The sequence below is a fragment of the Impatiens glandulifera genome, chromosome 3 (assembly GCF_907164915.1).
Source record: "Impatiens glandulifera chromosome 3, dImpGla2.1, whole genome shotgun sequence".
Taxonomy (NCBI): Eukaryota; Viridiplantae; Streptophyta; class Magnoliopsida; order Ericales; family Balsaminaceae; genus Impatiens; species Impatiens glandulifera.
The window spans coordinates 8,212,424-8,230,174 of NC_061864.1; the positions used below are offsets into that span (position 1 = coordinate 8,212,424).

The 17,751-nt window shown below is 29.6% G+C and overlaps 3 protein-coding genes and 1 non-coding gene across 5 annotated transcripts; 3 read left to right on the plus strand and 1 right to left on the minus strand.

The window, feature by feature from the left end:
• The first annotated feature begins 92 nt into the window (after positions 1-92).
• Positions 93-165, plus strand: TRNAA-AGC. Its single transcript has one exon. It is a non-coding gene; the product is annotated as a tRNA-Ala (tRNA).
• A 1,272-nt stretch (positions 166-1,437) lies between these two features.
• On the plus strand, positions 1,438-2,281 carry LOC124929633 (uncharacterized protein At2g29880-like). Its single transcript, XM_047470034.1, has 2 exons — positions 1,438-1,797; positions 1,886-2,281. The coding sequence occupies exons 1-2, from the start codon at positions 1,438-1,440 to the stop codon at positions 2,279-2,281; spliced, it is 756 nt and encodes a 251-aa protein (XP_047325990.1).
• A 1,585-nt stretch (positions 2,282-3,866) lies between these two features.
• On the plus strand, positions 3,867-7,119 carry LOC124928893 (formate--tetrahydrofolate ligase). Of its 2 annotated transcripts, none has more exons than XM_047469141.1 (5): positions 3,867-4,010; positions 4,198-4,381; positions 4,469-4,618; positions 4,933-6,108; positions 6,548-7,119. In XM_047469141.1, the coding sequence occupies exons 1-5, from the start codon at positions 3,901-3,903 to the stop codon at positions 6,968-6,970; spliced, it is 2,043 nt and encodes a 680-aa protein (XP_047325097.1). In that variant the 5' UTR covers positions 3,867-3,900; the 3' UTR covers positions 6,971-7,119. The 2 variants fall into 2 exon arrangements, with proteins under 2 accessions (XP_047325097.1, XP_047325098.1); XM_047469142.1 differs by having other exon boundaries at positions 3,888-4,010; positions 4,142-4,381.
• Positions 7,120-7,318: 199 nt separating this feature from the next.
• On the minus strand, positions 7,319-8,733 carry LOC124930887 (peroxidase A2-like). The gene is made up of 4 exons (XM_047471258.1): positions 8,504-8,733; positions 8,220-8,408; positions 7,974-8,136; positions 7,319-7,898 (listed from the first exon to the last, which is right to left on the minus strand). The coding sequence occupies exons 1-4, from the start codon at positions 8,723-8,725 to the stop codon at positions 7,486-7,488; spliced, it is 987 nt and encodes a 328-aa protein (XP_047327214.1). The 5' UTR covers positions 8,726-8,733; the 3' UTR covers positions 7,319-7,485.
• Positions 8,734-17,751: the final 9,018 nt, after the last annotated feature.

Here is a 17,751-nt window from a genome sequence, read left to right on the forward strand (position 1 = left end):
AATGTGTATAAAAACAAACCTCTAAGTTATTTTATAATTTGTAAGTTTAGAGTGTGCCAATTTCATTATATTTATTTTTGATATAAAACAAAGGGGATGTAGCTCAGATGGTAGAGCGCTCGCTTAGCATGCGAGAGGTACGGGGATCGATACCCCGCATCTCCATATTTTTTTAATATTTGTCTCAATAACAGGGGAAACGTAGCAAACTATGCAAGCCTCCCAACGAAGTCAACACAACGAAGTCAACAAAAATCATTTCCAAATAATCAAAATAAAAGGCAATTTCATTATGGTGGTAAGCCGCCGGTTCTTCCAGTTCCAATTGAAGTATATAGATCCGTAAATGAATTTGTATGTATAGCCACTTCAGTCGTACTCGTCCTTTCTCGAAATTATCTTTTTCCTGGGAACATGGTTAATAATAAATTATTTAGTGAGCGATTCTTCATCCACCGATTCAGAAAATGCTCAAGTTTTTCATTCTCATATGAGGCCGGAAAGTTTATTGGCAAGAGGTCGGCACGAAGTAATTCGTCATGTCCAAACATGAGCCGCCAGCGCATAAATTTAATTGCGCAAATGAGCACTTCAAAATATTCGGACGAAATTACCCCGTCGCGTAACGCTAAGGCATGACCGTCTTTCGAAGGAAAAACCTGTGAAAAGTCCAGAATGATCGTGCCCTTCGCGTGACGCAACTGGGTAATTTCACAGGCTTCCCTTTCGCGTGACGATCCTGCCATTTACGTTACGCGACGTGATAATTTCGTTATAATATTTTAAAGTAATAATTTACACAATTAAATTTATACCATGTTTACCGACGCATTTAAGACTCTATAACAATCATTTCTTCAAATTTCTCAATAACAGTGCCTCTTCATTTAAAATTGTAACCCTTATGTTGTGTTTGGTATACAGGGTTGTCAGGTTAGAATTTTTATCAGAATTGGATTTAGATTAGAAATAGGTAGATTTGGTATTTTAATTATAATATTATGTTTGGTAAGAAATTAGAAATAAACCCAGTAATAATTTTCCAGTGTTTGGTACATATAAAAAATGGACTTGGACTTGTTGTTAGATTACCAAAATACCCTCCTTTTACTTTATCACTCCACCTTGTTCCAGCCTTAGTAAACATCCCGCCCAAAATATTGTGCCAGATTCACAGATTCACGGTGTGTTCCTTTCGCTCAGCTCAAGAAGGTCGTTCCTCTCCACGGTAAGTATTCGCTCAGGTGTGTTCCATTCACTCAGCTCAAAGAGGTCGTTCCTCTCCACGGTAAGTATTCGCTCAGCTCAGTTGTGGTTCTCCATACTTAATTTTTTCTCAGTTGTATGTTGGAACTGTTTAGGGTTTGTGAAAGCGATATCTACATGATGTATTATCAATTTTTCTTCTAATTTTACAATTAGGGTTTAGGAAAAATCATGAGTTCACATGTGGAAAGTGTGAATGGGAAGGTTTCAACTAGAACAAAAAGATGTTGGTCCGATGAAGAGGACGCATTGCTTATCCAGATTCTTCTTGAATTACATAGCACTGGGAAGTACAAAGCAGATCGTGGATTCAAGCCTGGGCTATTTCAGGCAACCGAAAGAGAATTTGAACAAAGGATGCCCGGTTGTGGAATTCGAGCTGATCCCCATATTTACTCACGAATTAAAACATTGAAAACACATTTCGGCACAGTTTACGACATGTTGTACGGGTCAACAAGCGGATTTGGTTGGGATCCCATCCGAAAATGTGTTGTTGCTGATAAACATGTTTGGGACTCTTATCTGCAGGTACTCAAACACTTGTAATGTTGTTATGTTCTTCATTGATAACATTATACCTTTTATATGTTTAATGTGTAATTTGGAAATTGTGTAGAGTCATAAGAATGCCGCTCCATTTAAGGACAAATCATTTCGCTATTTCGATGAACTTGCAATCATTTTTGGAGTGGATCGTGCCAATGGAAATGGCGCTGTCGATTATGTCCGAGCTGAGGATGATGTCAATCGAGGGGATGAGCAGTTGGGCTGTAATCTTGAAGATGACTTTACTGACCATATTTCAACACCTGTTTCCCAGCCTACTACTGAAAGAAGCTCGCCAGAGGGAAGAAAACCTAGCCGCAAGCGAAAAGCTTCCAAAGATGTCGACTTGGTTGAGGTACTAAGGGACAACACAACAACAATAGTGGCTGGCTTTGAGAATGCAACTGACAAGATTTGTAATGCAATTACCGACATTGAAGTGCGTAGGAAAATTAATTACCTATAGAAACCTTTAGCCCATTTGGTCTCGAAATTGCATCACGCAAAACTCTACTATCAGCCGCAGATCCTTCCCAACCAGCCAAAACATAAATAAATTGCTCATCCGGTGAGCATGCTGCTAAAACATTTTGAGCAATCTCCCCCTTTCTGTTCCTGTATCTAGGTTTGTTTGTTGAGGATACCCTAACATTTATGTATGTCCCATCTATGGCTCCTAAACAATTCTATCAGATCACACACAAAAATCAAATTAGATTTATATAACTATTGACTGTATAAAGATAATGTAAGACTAAAATCTTTTAATTATACCTTAAACCATTTCCACCTTTCATCTGTGGAGTCAATGGGAATTGGTTCTGGTATCTTCAACAAATCCTTGTGCAGTCGCATAATAGAATTTAAAACACCTCGAAAATGTCTACTAATTGTTTCACCTGATCGTCGAAATCTAAACTTTATCACCCGATTTTTGACATGATGGGCTAGAATGTGTAGAAACATTGCAACTTGTTCATCAATCAACATGTGCTTTGTATCTCGCAACCTTCCTTTAACCTCAAGCATGGTGCATAATGTCTTAAAAGTATATCTATCCATTCTCAATTGCTCAATACAAGTTTCATCACTTTGGTATACTAATATATCCAAATGAGCCCGCCTAATGAGAAAATCATGAAAGTATCTTCTCTCTAGTGATAGATTACGAGTGTTCATGATGACAATCACATATTGATGTTCAAGAAATAGTAACAGCAAACGCAACATACGCAGCCAGTGTTGTATTAACAGAACAGTTTCATTAGTTTCGTCGACTTCCATCTCAGTTACGTCTAATTGATTCACGCTTGCAACCAAAAAGTTTGAAGTAAAAAATCAATTGCAATTTTTTGATATAGAAAGAGCTATCAATAATACCTCGTAGAAACTCTAGGGTTCGACGATTTGGTGGATTCAGCGACTAGGGCTGAAGAACAAGTCGAACAAGTCTTCAGCGTTGTCTAAACTTGGGAGAGAATGAGGTCTGAAGGAGGGGCAACAATGGAAGACAATCTGGACGAACAAATTTTTTGAGATAGAAAGAGCTATCAATAATACCTTGCAACAACGCTAGGGTTTAGTGATTTGTTGGATTCGGCGGCTAGGGTTAAAGAACAAATCGAACAAGTCTTCATCATTGTCTAAATTTGGGAGAAAATGAGATCTGGAGGAGGAGGGGCAACATTGTTCCTTATTCGTCACGAGAGAACTGACAAAGATTAGAAATAGAAATCCTTGGATTTGAAATAGGAAATGTATTTCAGGAAGAATAAGGAATTATTTTTCCAATAGGAAAACAACTCCAACTCTATGTTTAAACCAAACATGGAAAACTGTCAAATCAAATGAAAAATATTACCAACTCTATCAACTCAATGAAACCAAACACAACATTATAGTCGGGAATTGGGTTAGATTTAACCCGATGTAGTTGTACACCACCAATTACATACGCACCACGTGAGCAAGTGATTAATAAGGTCTAGTTTGATTTGAAGTTAATAAATAAATAAATAAAAGTATGGTCGGTCCTAAGATAGTCATTTTTTATAAATTTGCTTCCTCCGTCCACTTATTCTGACCATGGTTGGTATTACGACGTCTCAGTCTCTAACCCTTTATCTCTTCTGTGGATTGAACATTAGGCCGAAGCAAAGAAAGGCGCTCCTCAAACTCCAAGAAAAAGAAGAAAGGTTTGGTTTTGTTTGACCTATTTCTCTATCATCATCCCTTTTCCTTCTTTTGTCAATTAGATTTCACACATTTCAACGCAATAATTGATATATATATTATATAAATCCATCCTACATTCATTCAATTCTAGATATAATAGCCCAATAGATTTCACAAGTTCTATACATCGTCTCAAATTAAGGACAGTCTGCTAATAAAGAAGAAGATGAGTACATCCAACAAGACGATTAGGAGACTTGAGGTCGTTTCGCCTGTTCCGGCCGACATAGACATTGCTAACTCCGTCCAGCCCCTTCACATCTCTCAGATTGCTAATGAACTCAATCTCTCCCCCGACCACTACGATCTGTACGGCAAATACAAAGCTAAGGTCATCATCATTTGTTTACCTAATTCTAATTTACTATTATTCCTTCTTCGCCTGCACGTGAGAATTTAATTTAATTCTATTATCTAGGTTTTGTTGTCGGTGCATGATGAACTTCAAGGGAGTGGAGATGGTTATTATGTTGTGGTCGGTGGGATTACTCCTACACCTCTTGGGGAAGGAAAATCCACAACCACTGTTGGTCTCTGTCAAGCTTTGGGGGCTTTTCTTGAAAAAAAGGTTTTAAATTTCTCTTCTTTTTATTTCAATTAGACTGTTTTTTTCATGATTATTTCATTCTTCAAATCACATCATGACCTTGTTTTGAGTAAGAACAACCCAATATGGAACAAGGCATTGGTTATTCAAATAACTCTAGATCAAACTAGTGTCATATATCCCTTCTTACATGGCTTTAAACAGCAACTGTGAATGAGTTAGTCATATGATCTTGAACATGATTGATTTGGCTTTTGAAATAGGATGTCTGTTGACTTCTCATTTGTTGCTGTTATTATAAGTAATTGTAGCTGATAATCTCCCTTTGAAACTAGGTTGTAACCTGTGTTCGCCAGCCATCGCAAGGTCCCACTTTTGGAATTAAAGGGGGTGCTGCTGGAGGAGGTTACAGTCAAGTGATTCCAATGGATGAGTTCAATCTTCATCTAACCGGTGATATTCATGCCATCACAGCTGCAAATAACCTCCTAGCTGCTGCAATCGATACTAGAATCTTCCATGAATCATCTCAAAGTGATAAAGCTCTTTTCAATCGGTTATGTCCTCCCAACAAAGAAGGGAAGAGGAGCTTCAATGACATCATGTTTGGAAGATTGAAGAAGCTGGGCATATCCAAGACCAATCCAGATGATCTCACCCCAGAAGAAATCAACAGATTTGCCAGGCTCGATATTGATCCGAGTTCCATCACGTGGAGGAGAGTTATGGATATAAACGATCGTTTCCTCAGAAAAATTACAATCGGCCAAGGGCCTGAAGAGAAAGGGATGGTTCGAGAAACAGGATTCGATATCTCGGTTGCAAGTGAGATAATGGCGGTTTTGGCTCTGACAACTTCTCTACCCGACATGAGGGAGAGACTAGGAAAGATGGTGGTTGGAAACAGCAAGGCGGGTGAGCCAGTCACTGCAGATGATCTCGGAGTTGGTGGCGCTTTGACCGTCCTAATGAAAGACGCTATTAACCCTACTTTAATGCAGACGCTCGAGGGTACTCCCGTCCTTGTTCATGCCGGCCCATTCGCCAATATTGCCCACGGGAATTCCTCGATCGTTGCTGATAAGATCGCGCTGAAACTGGTTGGACCTGGCGGATTTGTTGTGACCGAGGCTGGTTTTGGTGCAGATATTGGATTGGAGAAGTTTATGAACATTAAGTGTCGCTATAGTGGATTAACTCCTCAGTGTGCGGTTATTGTTGCGACGATAAGGGCTTTAAAGATGCATGGAGGTGGGCCACAAGTTGTTGCGGGGAAGCCACTTGACCAGGCTTACCTAACCGAGAATGTTGCTATGATTGAAGCAGGCTGCGTTAATCTGGCTCGTCATATTGCAAACACAAAGGCGTATGGTGTCAATGTTGTGGTGGCTGTGAACAAGTTCGCCACGGATTCTGACGCAGAGATGAACGCCGTCAGAAACGCTGCCTTGGCTGCTGGGGCATTTGATGCTGTCATTTGCTCTCATCATGCCCATGGAGGGAAAGGAGCGGTTAGTTATTTTAAATATAACCTTTGGATTTGTTTGATGCCTGTTACTGAGATTGATTTCAAATAACTCACTAACAATCAAAATTATTAAAATACTTTCTATTTTAAAAACTTTTTAACCAAATAACCTAATTTTCTATTACCTACTCATCAATCAATTTTATTTAAGTTATCTGATAAAAAGGCATTAGACATATCAAACAGGGTTATTTGGTAGTTAGATGAGGGGATAATAGGTTATTTGAAATTTATCTCAAATAATACTCATTTCAAACAGGGGCTGGTTATATGAGTTTAATCTTAAATAAGTCAATATCCTATCTTCAACCCTTATGTTTTCTTTTAAAAATAGATAAAAAAAAAAAGTTTAATCATAAATTACATGACTGAATAAAGTACTCAAAACAAGGCTTTAGTTCTTAGGCATTGTCAATTTTCAGGTGGACCTCGGCATCGCGGTTCAGAAGGCATGTGAGGGTGTATCACAGCCGTTGAGATATTTATATCCACTGGATATTAGCATTAAGGAGAAAATAGAGGCTATAGCGAAGTCATATGGTGCTGTTGGTGTTGAGTACTCTGAACAGGCTGAGAAGCAGATTGAAATGTACAGCAAGCAAGGGTTTTCCGGTCTACCAATTTGCATGGCGAAGACACAATACTCGTTTTCACACAATGCTGCCGAGAAAGGAGCGCCAAGCGGATTTGTGCTTCCGATTAGGGATGTAAGAGGAAGTATTGGAGCTGGATTCATTTATCCTTTGGTTGGAACAATGAGCACAATGCCTGGCCTCCCTACAAGGCCTTGTTTTTACGATATTGATATAGACACAGCCACCGGTAAGGTAGTTGGCCTCTCTTGAGATCTGAGGAACTTAATTAACCTGGTGTATCTGTCTGTTTTTGTATAATGTTTGAGCTCTTTCTGTATTGTTGTTTCAGTTGAAGAACAGACAGGATTTTCATTTCAATTGAAATTAATAAATTAAGTTAGATCTCCTGTTTTCCTTTACTGGTTGGTCAAATTTAATATTTAAAATTGTATTTTCTGTTTCTTATCTTGATCGATCCTCCACAACATAGATCACTAGAACATGCTTTAACTTTTCCACGTGTCTGGCTGTCATCTCAATTATATATGCATTCAAACATAACATTATAATTGTTTTCAAATAATTACCCAATAAATATATCATGTAGAAGAATCAAGAGAAAGGAAAGTGAGATTTCCATCTTATTTCACGTGAGCCAATAGTGATCACTTAATAAAATATACACACTTGCATCACAGATTTTTCTCATAAAGAGAAACAAAGCAAGAACACACAGAAAGGAAATCAACAAAACACGACACACACAGGAGAGAGTCCTAAATTAATTAATTAGGCCTCCTACAATTACGTCTAATCTCCCCATTGGTCCCAGTTAGAGGACTTATGGCAGCCATCTTAATCATGGACGGACCAAACTGGCGGAAGAAAGCATTTTGGCTTTGGCCATACTTATTAACAATGGAAACCGTGTCTGCCCCGGACGTGGAGAATAGTTCTTGGTCCGTTTGGAGTAGTCCCTTCTCCGACTGTAAGTTGGTGAAGTACTTGTTATCAAACAGGTCAGGAGTGTCTTGATCTAGATTCTCGATCACATTTGCGTTGCCTCCATTAGGACACCTTCGCCTGAGCGTCTGTAGGTACGAGGCTTCCACGGTTGGATCAGGGGCGCCGGTGTTACTGAAATTGTATAGACGGTGGACAAATGCCCCGCATCGTGCTCGTCCATAAGAATGGGCACCTTAACAAACAAACAAATATTAGATTTAATTATTTTAAGTTTTAATAAGTGTTAGTTAGTTAGTTAATTAATTACCCGACAAGGCGACAAGGTCGGTGGAATCAAGTCCAACGTCAGTAAACTTTTTCTTGATAGCTTGAAGGCTTTCGAAAGGGCTAGGTATGGCTGTGGTTCCAGCCCGGTTCGCATTTCTGCTGTCTCTTCTTCCAAATTGAACTGTCCAACCAGGCCCTCCTGCCTACATATATAAAAAAAAAAAAAAAAAAACTTGGTTAGATGAATTTATAAACAGAGAATTTAGATGTATAACATATAATATACCAAAGTAACTCCGATTTCAGAAGTTATAGCGAGAATATCAGCACAAGAGACTACTCCGGGACAAACATTCTCGAGGGCGGTCTTGATATCGTCAATAACATCAAAGCCCAAGACAGATTGGTTAGGAACCGCGTCTTTTTCACTCTGTATTCCGTTTCCATTGTCCAGCAAGATAGAACCGTCGCAACCCTGGTAGATAATACAATAATTTAATAATTAAAAACTCAAGACAATAATAATAATAATAATAATATTGTGTATGTAACTACTAACTAATTACTTACATTAACCATGCAGTCGTGGAAATGCATGCGAATGATTTTAGCGCCAATGACGATATCTTTCTGAAATGCCGGTCGGAGGACGCTGGCGACAACGTCGGTTATGTTGGGACATGATTTGCAGTAGAATGTCGGGCTAAGTTTGCATGCTGATGATCCAGAACTTATCTGCATCACTATTATTATTATTATTGTTATCAATCCTATGTAATTGAAACTCACCATTATTATTAATTAATTAATTCAGTATAGAGAGAAACTAAGTGGTAGAAAGTATGAATATTGAGTCTGATTATATAGAAGATACTGCTGGAGAAGATGAGATAGGAAGACTTTAGAGGACATGGAAAAGATAACTCAATAATCTAATTTATATTTTATTTTTATTTGTTTTTAAACATTACATTATTAATCATTAAATTTTATGTTAAAATAAATTATTAAAAAATGTATATTTATGTTCAATTTAAGTTAAGATAGTGAACAAAATGGGTATATATAGATTAATTAATACTAATTTACTTGTACAAAATATAACATAAAAAAATAGGATACTGTTGTAACAGTAACCTCTTCTGTGAGCTAGCTAGGCTGATTTGAATAATCAAACGATAATTTCCAAATTGGTTAAGGCCGGTTTGGATTTATATTATTTAAATAATTTATTTGGGTTATTTTTTAAAAAGTATTAATATTTAATAAAATTTAAATTTATAAAAATAAATAATTTTAATATTTTAGTTGATAAAAATGATTGATTATAGGATAGGTTAAAAATTATTTATACTTACTAACTATAGAGTTACTTTGATCTTGTTTTTCTGGTAAGTTTTTAAAAAAAATTATTTAGTATTCTATTTATTCATAATTTAATTTATTAACTAAATATCAAAATTGATTTACTTTTTATCCTTACTAATTTTAAATATGAAAAACATTTTGATAATTTATCATATATATAAAAATTCTAAATAATTTACTTTCTTCTCAAACAATATTTTTTTTTAAACCTCAAAAAATAAAAAATCAATAAGCTCTTACTCAATCTAGGTTAACGAGTAGTTTGGTTATTTTTTAAAAAATAAGTGATTTTTAGTTGATGTATAGATGGTTAATTGAATTGCATGGAAATTAAAAGGCAGAATCATTCTATTCATCTTTTAATTTCTAAGAGGATAGATATATAAATGTATTTCTAAGAAATTAAAGAAGTTTTTCTCTATGTATAGATGTCAATGGTTAGAGGGAATAGATGTCAATCATTTTATGGGAAAATGATTATTTATTGGGCTTTTTGGAAGAAGAAAAATAGTTTGATGCAAAAATTAAGTTAATTATTTTCTATATAGATATATTAGAAAGATCATATAAGTATTTTTATTTTTATTTTTGTAGAGTAGTGCATAATTGCTTGATCACATTAAAATAATATTTCATATGTCAATTTTGTCTAGCGTTGGCAAGTAAAATTTAATGCAAACTATTGAAATAATTGAGAGTTAGGCTGCATGTTGATGGTTTAGAATGATGTTTTAAATTCGCCCCTTAACAATAATTTAGACACTCACTAGAAAGCGACGTTGAACCAAACACAGTTAAAATAATAATATAAAACAAAATTAATACAAGATCAGTTAAATTATTATTATTATTATTATTATTAAAAAAACAAGCTATTAAAAGACCGCCAAAATAGGTCAATTTAAGTGAGAGAGAGATTGAAATAGTAAAGACATCTCATATCCAATACTCAATTTTGTAAATCTATTTTCAATAATATAAGGCTAATTAGACCTAATTCTCATATAACATAAACATTGATTTTTTATTTTTATTTATTGAAATTTTTCATTGCTCTATGAGATATCTTTTGGTTAAATATGTTTTTGAAATGATTTCCCGACCCCAAATCTGATACTCATTTTGGGTGTGACACGCCTATATTAAGAGGAAAAAAAAAAGACTATGTTGAATGTCCAATAATTGTGTTTGATGAGGTTCAAAATTAAGGATTGGTTTTGAATGGCCTAAGGTTTTATTCTTTTTCAAGAAATACTAAATGGTCAAATATTTGATGATTCTATAGTTATAATTAAGTTAGTAAACCAACAAAATTGTCCTGTCCAATAAATTATTTACTTGTTGAATCATACTTTGGAATGAAAGAAATCATTTAATTTAGCCTTCTAAGAAAAAAGAAATCAAATTACTATTTTGCATGTTATTGATTCAAAAATTGATTATTAAGTTTTAGGGTGGTTAGACAATTGAATTGCTGGTGAGAGGTTTTTATCAAAAACGTCAAAGAATTTTTAAGAGAAACAAATTATTTGAAAGATCTGGTGCAAACATTAATGATATAAAGTTTGACAACAAATTGTTATGTAATTTTTTGGTGATAAGATTTAGACTTTGTTTTGATTTTTAATATTAAATAATTTTGTTTGTATTAATATTTAGTGAAAATATTATTTTAAAATTTTATAAGATATTTGAGTGGATAAATTAATTAGTTTTTGTTTTAAAATTTATTATAATATATTTATATGATTGTAATAATGAGGACAAATGTTATTTAAAGTATTTTTTTTTTAAGATATAATTAGGGGCAGGAATATTATCGTTATTTTTATCTTTATAATATAAAAATATTGTTTTTTTAGGTTATACCAAAAATTTGTTAAGGTACGAAACCAATTTACAATAAATGTATAAGATTTTTAAAATTGAAGTATATATAATATTTATAAATTAAATATATATATATAATAACTATAAATGAATAAATAATTAATAATATATATATATAATAATGTTTAATTTTTAAAGTGTTCGGATTGTCTGGTTGAGAGCGGTGGTTAATTTAGATTTATATGGATACTTGGGTCGGATTGTAAGTTGACCCGTCCATCAACTTAAAACGATTAAAATACAATTATAAATACTATATGTATGTTCCGAACTCGCAACTTAACAAAATAAGTACAACACTTTAACCAACAAGGTTAATAAGACTTTATATTTTAAATTTAACATCAAATTTGATGAACGCGGAACGTTTTAACTATATAAGTTCAACTTTTTAACTAAGTAATCTGATGCTTAATTTTCAAACTGTCCGGATTGTCGAGTATAAGTTTTACTTTTTAAATAACTAATCTATAACGATGCTAAATTTCAAAATATCCAGATTGTCGGGTCAAGAATTATGATTAGTTTGGATAAATATATGTTAGAGTAAATTAAAAATACTATCACATTTTTACCGTAATTTTTTTTCTCAATTTTTATATAATTATTTACACGGACTACATACTAGTTATAAATAATTATACTTTAATTTCAATTTCAAAATTAGATTAAGCAATTATTTAATAATATCAAATGATAATAAATGAATTAACTAATTTTAATAAATTTATTTTCTTTATAAACATATTTAAAGCCCAACTTTTAAAATACCATATTATGTTTCTTTAATATTAAAGACTTTATTTACTTCTTAAATTTAAATGGATTTGAAGTTAATTCTATTATATAAACATTATTTTAAAAATAAAAATAACATAAATTATATTATAATAATATTAATATATACAATTTTTATATATATTTTATTTTAAAAAATATAATATTAATTTAATTTTACTATAATTTTTTTTTCCAAGATAGACCTATTGAGTCTAATATATTGTCAATTTCATTTTAAATACAAATTACAACAAAATCTGCACCACAAGAGTCAATTATTTGAAAAAGAGTAAGAACAACGTTAAAACTAAAACTCCTAAACATAGAGTATATGATCAATTTATAAATAACTTTTACATACGCAAATACAATTGAAGACCGTTATGGATCTCCTCTCTTGCCTCCACTTTAATCTAGTTTGAAGACTATAATCATGTTTATTTCTATTAACTTTAATTTTTGTAACTAAATTTAGTTTTTAACCTTGTTAGTCTCTAAAATTATTTAAATCTTAAAAATAATATTTTATGATGAGAGTCTTTAATTTTTAATTTTATTTAACGTTTTTATACTAAACATTTTTAATTAGTTTTTTTTAACTGAATATGTTTTTTTTTTGTTAACGGTATAATATCGACATCGTACTGAAATTAAGGTAAAGTAAATATATAGATTAATCTACACCGAAATTTTCGATAGATATAAATATGAAAAAAAAATTACGATATATACCGTATCAACCCACACTAGATATGCAAACACATTTTTTATTTTTTTTTAAACAAAATGTCGTGATGTCCCTACATGATTTTTTTTTATTTTATTTTAGTTATTTGGGTCCTTCTTATGAAATTAAAATTTTATTTTAATAAAAGTATTTATTTTAGTTTTAATTAGTTAAATTATTATAATATTTTTTTTTATTTTAAATTTTATAAAAATATTTAATTAATAAATTGAGTAATTTAAAAGTTAAAAAATATATGATGAGATGATTGAGGTGGGAATAATTTGTAATAGAATATTTTATTTTTTAAAGTTTATCTTGAATTTTTTTAATTATTTCTCTATTAAATTAATGTTATTTTAATCATTTAATTTATTATTATTTTTAAATGTAAAAAGTTTGATCCACTTCTCCATGACCTCCCTTCAACTTAAGTTGACAAAATAAAAAACAATAAAAATACTAAAATATTTAGTTTACTTATATTAAATTTAAAATTTAAATATTAAAATATATTTTAATAATTTATCTTAAATAAATCTCAAATAACCATTTTTATAATCATCCTTCATTTTGAATAAATTCCAGAATTCTAATTGAGATATTCCAAACCAGTTGCCGATATTGACTAAATTGTAGACCATTAATCCATTCTTTCAATATATTTTATTCAGATTAAAATTAAAATATATATATATATCCAGTTTTTAGTATAGTCATGCATAAAACATGAATAATTTTCATAAATTTGAATATTATAAAATAACATCAAAATAAATATGATCTTTATTTATTGCTTATTTTGAAAATGAAAGACTAGCACCCTACAACTAACTGAGACTAGTCTTTCACCCTTTAATCAATTATTGATACTGTAATAGTTATTAACACCGACACCACATAATCCTTATTTGTTTTTATTTTAATATTATCTGAATTGTTTTTTATTTATAATTATATTTTTAATTTACTAACTAAAATATTAAAAGACTTTATTTTAAAAATAAATTATAGTCAAATGGTAGTTAAAAAAAACAGAGTTTTTTTCTTCTTTATTTATATGATCTAAAAATCATTATATACGGTTCAATTCTCTTTTACAACTTAAATTAAAATAATATTGTGATGACTTCATAAATAAAAAAAAAAAAAAAAAAAAAAATGTACATCAAAAGTTTTTTTAAATCAACACAAATTAAACATTTTTAAAATAATTTAAAACTTATTTAAATAGTTTTTGTAATTTTGTTAAAAAAAAAACACAAAACAAATGTTGATACAAATAATCTAAAACGTCTATTCCAACTTCAACAAAAGCACTAAATTAAAATCTTAAACCAAACCAATCACCTAACACAAATTTCAAATATTAATTATTATTGTACATATAAATTAAAAATAACTAATATTTTTCTCATTAATTTTTAAATTACACTTTATTAAAGTTTATAATGTCTAATTTTGCTACATAAATTTACAAATAACCCCCTCTTCTAGTCTAGCGGCAACCATAGTTGAAAACTTGGATATCTCCGGCCTCCCTGAGGTCCTGAGTTCGAATTCTTATTAAATGATTAAGTGTGTTCGCGGACTATATGTTTAACCCACAAGAATTAGTCATACTTCAAAGAAAAACGGAACTCAACATTCAAAAATAATACTCTAAATTAAAATAATAAATATTTATCAATTATTCAAAATATGTATAATAACATTTTAAATTCATTATTTAATAAATATTTAAAATAAAATACTAATATATTTACGTGATATCTTTTTATTAATATTTTAAAATTATGAATTAATTATTTATATATATAATAAATTCATAAAATATAATAATTACTTAATATATATATATATATATATATGCAAACATTAAAATAAAAATTTGTGCTTAATATATATATTGTAGGCATTTGAATTTGAATAATAAATAAGCAAACAAAAGTGAAATAACACCTAATGTTTAATTGAGTTAAAAATAAAATAAAATAAAGTATTATCCGCCAATAATTTCAACCCGTTCTTTTTACAATAATTCTTTTTATAAAGAAAAAAAGTAGGTAAAAGGAAAAACTTTGGGTAAATAAAATGGTTGGACAGATTAAGTTTAGACTTCGATGATTTTTCTTTTTTTTATAAAAATACATATATTAAAACACATCAAAGATTCAAAAGATAATAATGTATAAATGTAATTAAGAAATCATGAATCATTGTCCAAGTCCACATAAAATGTAGATCAGATCAGGAACCCAATATTTGTATGTAAGACCCAAACACTAATAAGCTTTGGATCATCAAATTAGGATAAATAAATATAATTAGGTTAAGTTTGGATTTTTCTCAAACAAAAAAAAAGTTTTAAGTTTGAATGGTATAATTGAAATCAGTGATAAAAAAATATAAATTGAAATTGTTGAAAAAAGTTGTGTGATTAAATTATTATATTTTTAATTTTACATTATATAATTCAACTCTAACTCAATTTTTATTATCTTAATATTTATTTTAAATGTGAAACATATAGATCACAAAATTATGTTTATTTAATTAAGAAAAATTATAATGACACTATGTAATTAAATTATGTCATAATTTTGGTAATGAGGTGAGAAAAATTTGGAGGAAATGCCATGACATTAATTCATTGATGGGAAGAATGAAAAGTGTAAGAAAATAGAAATTTTTTCCACTAATAAAATTGCGCAAATTCATTTTATTTTGCATTTTTTTTCTTCAAATAATCTCTCAATCATTTGTATCTTAGAGTCATCTTAATTGGAGGTTGAATCATCAAAATTAATGTATTTAAAAAATTAAAATATAAATAAACTCATATAAAATTTTAAAATACATTAATTTTAAGAATGACCCAATAACCTCGGGACATCCTTCATCCTCCCGTAATAATTGTCTCACAAAATCATGTAAAAACGAAATAGCTAAATATATATATATATATATGGTCTCGTTCGGATTGGGGTTTTTAAAAAAACATAGAGAGGGAAAAATGTAATGATTGGTGATGATTTTGAGGAGGTGATGATTATTTTTGGTAAAAAGATTTAAAGGGTATTGATATATATGAATAAATAAAAAATAATAATTTAAAATAGAGGGTATTTTAGTATTTTGATTAATAAAATAAATAATGTAATTGTTGAGAAGTGATTGATTGAAAAATTGATTTGAGATGGGTTTTTTAAAAAACCCAAAGAGAACAATGCCTATATTTGTTTAGGCTTTTATTTTTTAAACTCTAAATATAAACTTTATTTCATTCTTAAATATGAGTATCTCTTTTCTTTAAATGGAGTGTATCGTTTTAAGTAAATGATTTATTTTTCTTTATTGCCAAATTAAGAAATGGCATTGATATTATTAAAAATCATCATTCATCCAAATCAATTCAATAACATCACAGAGAGGACAATGCAACTGATATGAACAATATAAGTTTAATCTTAAATAATTCATAATTTAATTAATTATATTATTTAAATTATTCAATAAATATTTTTTATTTTTTATAAACATTTTATTTATTATATATTTATACATATTAATATATTTTAATCAAATAATTAATTTTTCAATTTATTTTTACAAATAAAATTACTTAAAAATAACTATATTAAAATACGTTAAAAAGAGAGAAGGATGCTGAAATTTGGCCCAACTACCTAAACTACCATGAATTTAAAAGTGTTTTTAAACTTTTTTGTTTTAGTAAGAATGTTTGAATTATCTCATTTTTAAATTTTTATTTTAATCATTAAATTATTTATTTTATCAAATAAAATATTTTTATTCTACTTTTATTAAATTACAATTTTAAATACATTTTTTTATAATGAAACCAATTAAAAGTTAAATAACCTATTTTTTTTATAAATAAGATTTTTTAACTTCCAAAAAATTAAGATCAAACAAGCTCTTAGGGAGATATTAAAATATGTTTAAGGTTATGATAAATTTAATATGTAACCAAAATTAATAAAAGTATTAGCTACTTAATCTGAATTAAGTATTAATTTTTTAAAAATATTTAATTCCTTAATTGATTAATTAAAATATTAATTGTTTTATATATTATTTTTATTTTAAATAAACAAATATTATGACAATACAATTCTAAATAAAATAAAACACACTGCCACAAAAATACTATGGATGAATCAAAACAAAAACACAAGGATCTTTACACGTATCAATAGAGCATGTTTGGAAGGATTTTGTGGTCGATGGAAATTCATTTCTACCTGGAATTGCATTCCAGTATGGAAAGAAAACTGAGTGTTTAATCAAAATTGGAGTATTAGTTCTTACAATTTAACATGAAGTAGGTTAGTTGTTTGAATGTATACTTATTGATAATTTGTGTTGAACTTTTCCATTTGTATGTCTTTCTTTTATTTATTTATTTTGAAAAAAATTAATAAAAATCTATGTTAAAGTTTGTATGGCTTAATTTTAAAATCATAATTTTTCTCCCTTTCTTAATTAATGAATTGACATTGAGTAAAAAAATATAAAAAAATACCAACATGGAGCTATTTGAGCTTGTTTGATCTATTTTTTTTTATTATTATTTTTTTTTTAATGATTATCAATTGTTTTTTAAATTATTCCTTTAACCATCAAATAATTTATTTCATCAACTAATATATATATTTTTTTTAAATTATGAAAAACTAACATAACACTCACGAATCATGACTCTAGCTTCCATTAAATGTGTTTCATCCATCACTATTTTAGTCTCTTAGATGACTCTTTCCATTAAACTATCCTATGGGTTTAATCAACTAAAATATTCTTATTTTATTTTACTAAATTTTAATTTTAATACAAAAAAAAAAAAAAAAAGTAATTAAACCAATTACAAACTCAAACATCCTACTTTTAATTTTTTTTTTATTAAACAAGAATTTTTGAATAAAACTAAAAAAAAAAGTATATAAAGCCCCCAAAACGAAGATCAAACAAGCTTACTAGTCTCTGTTTGGGCGGCAATGGGGAGTCTTGTGTCAATATTTTGACCTAG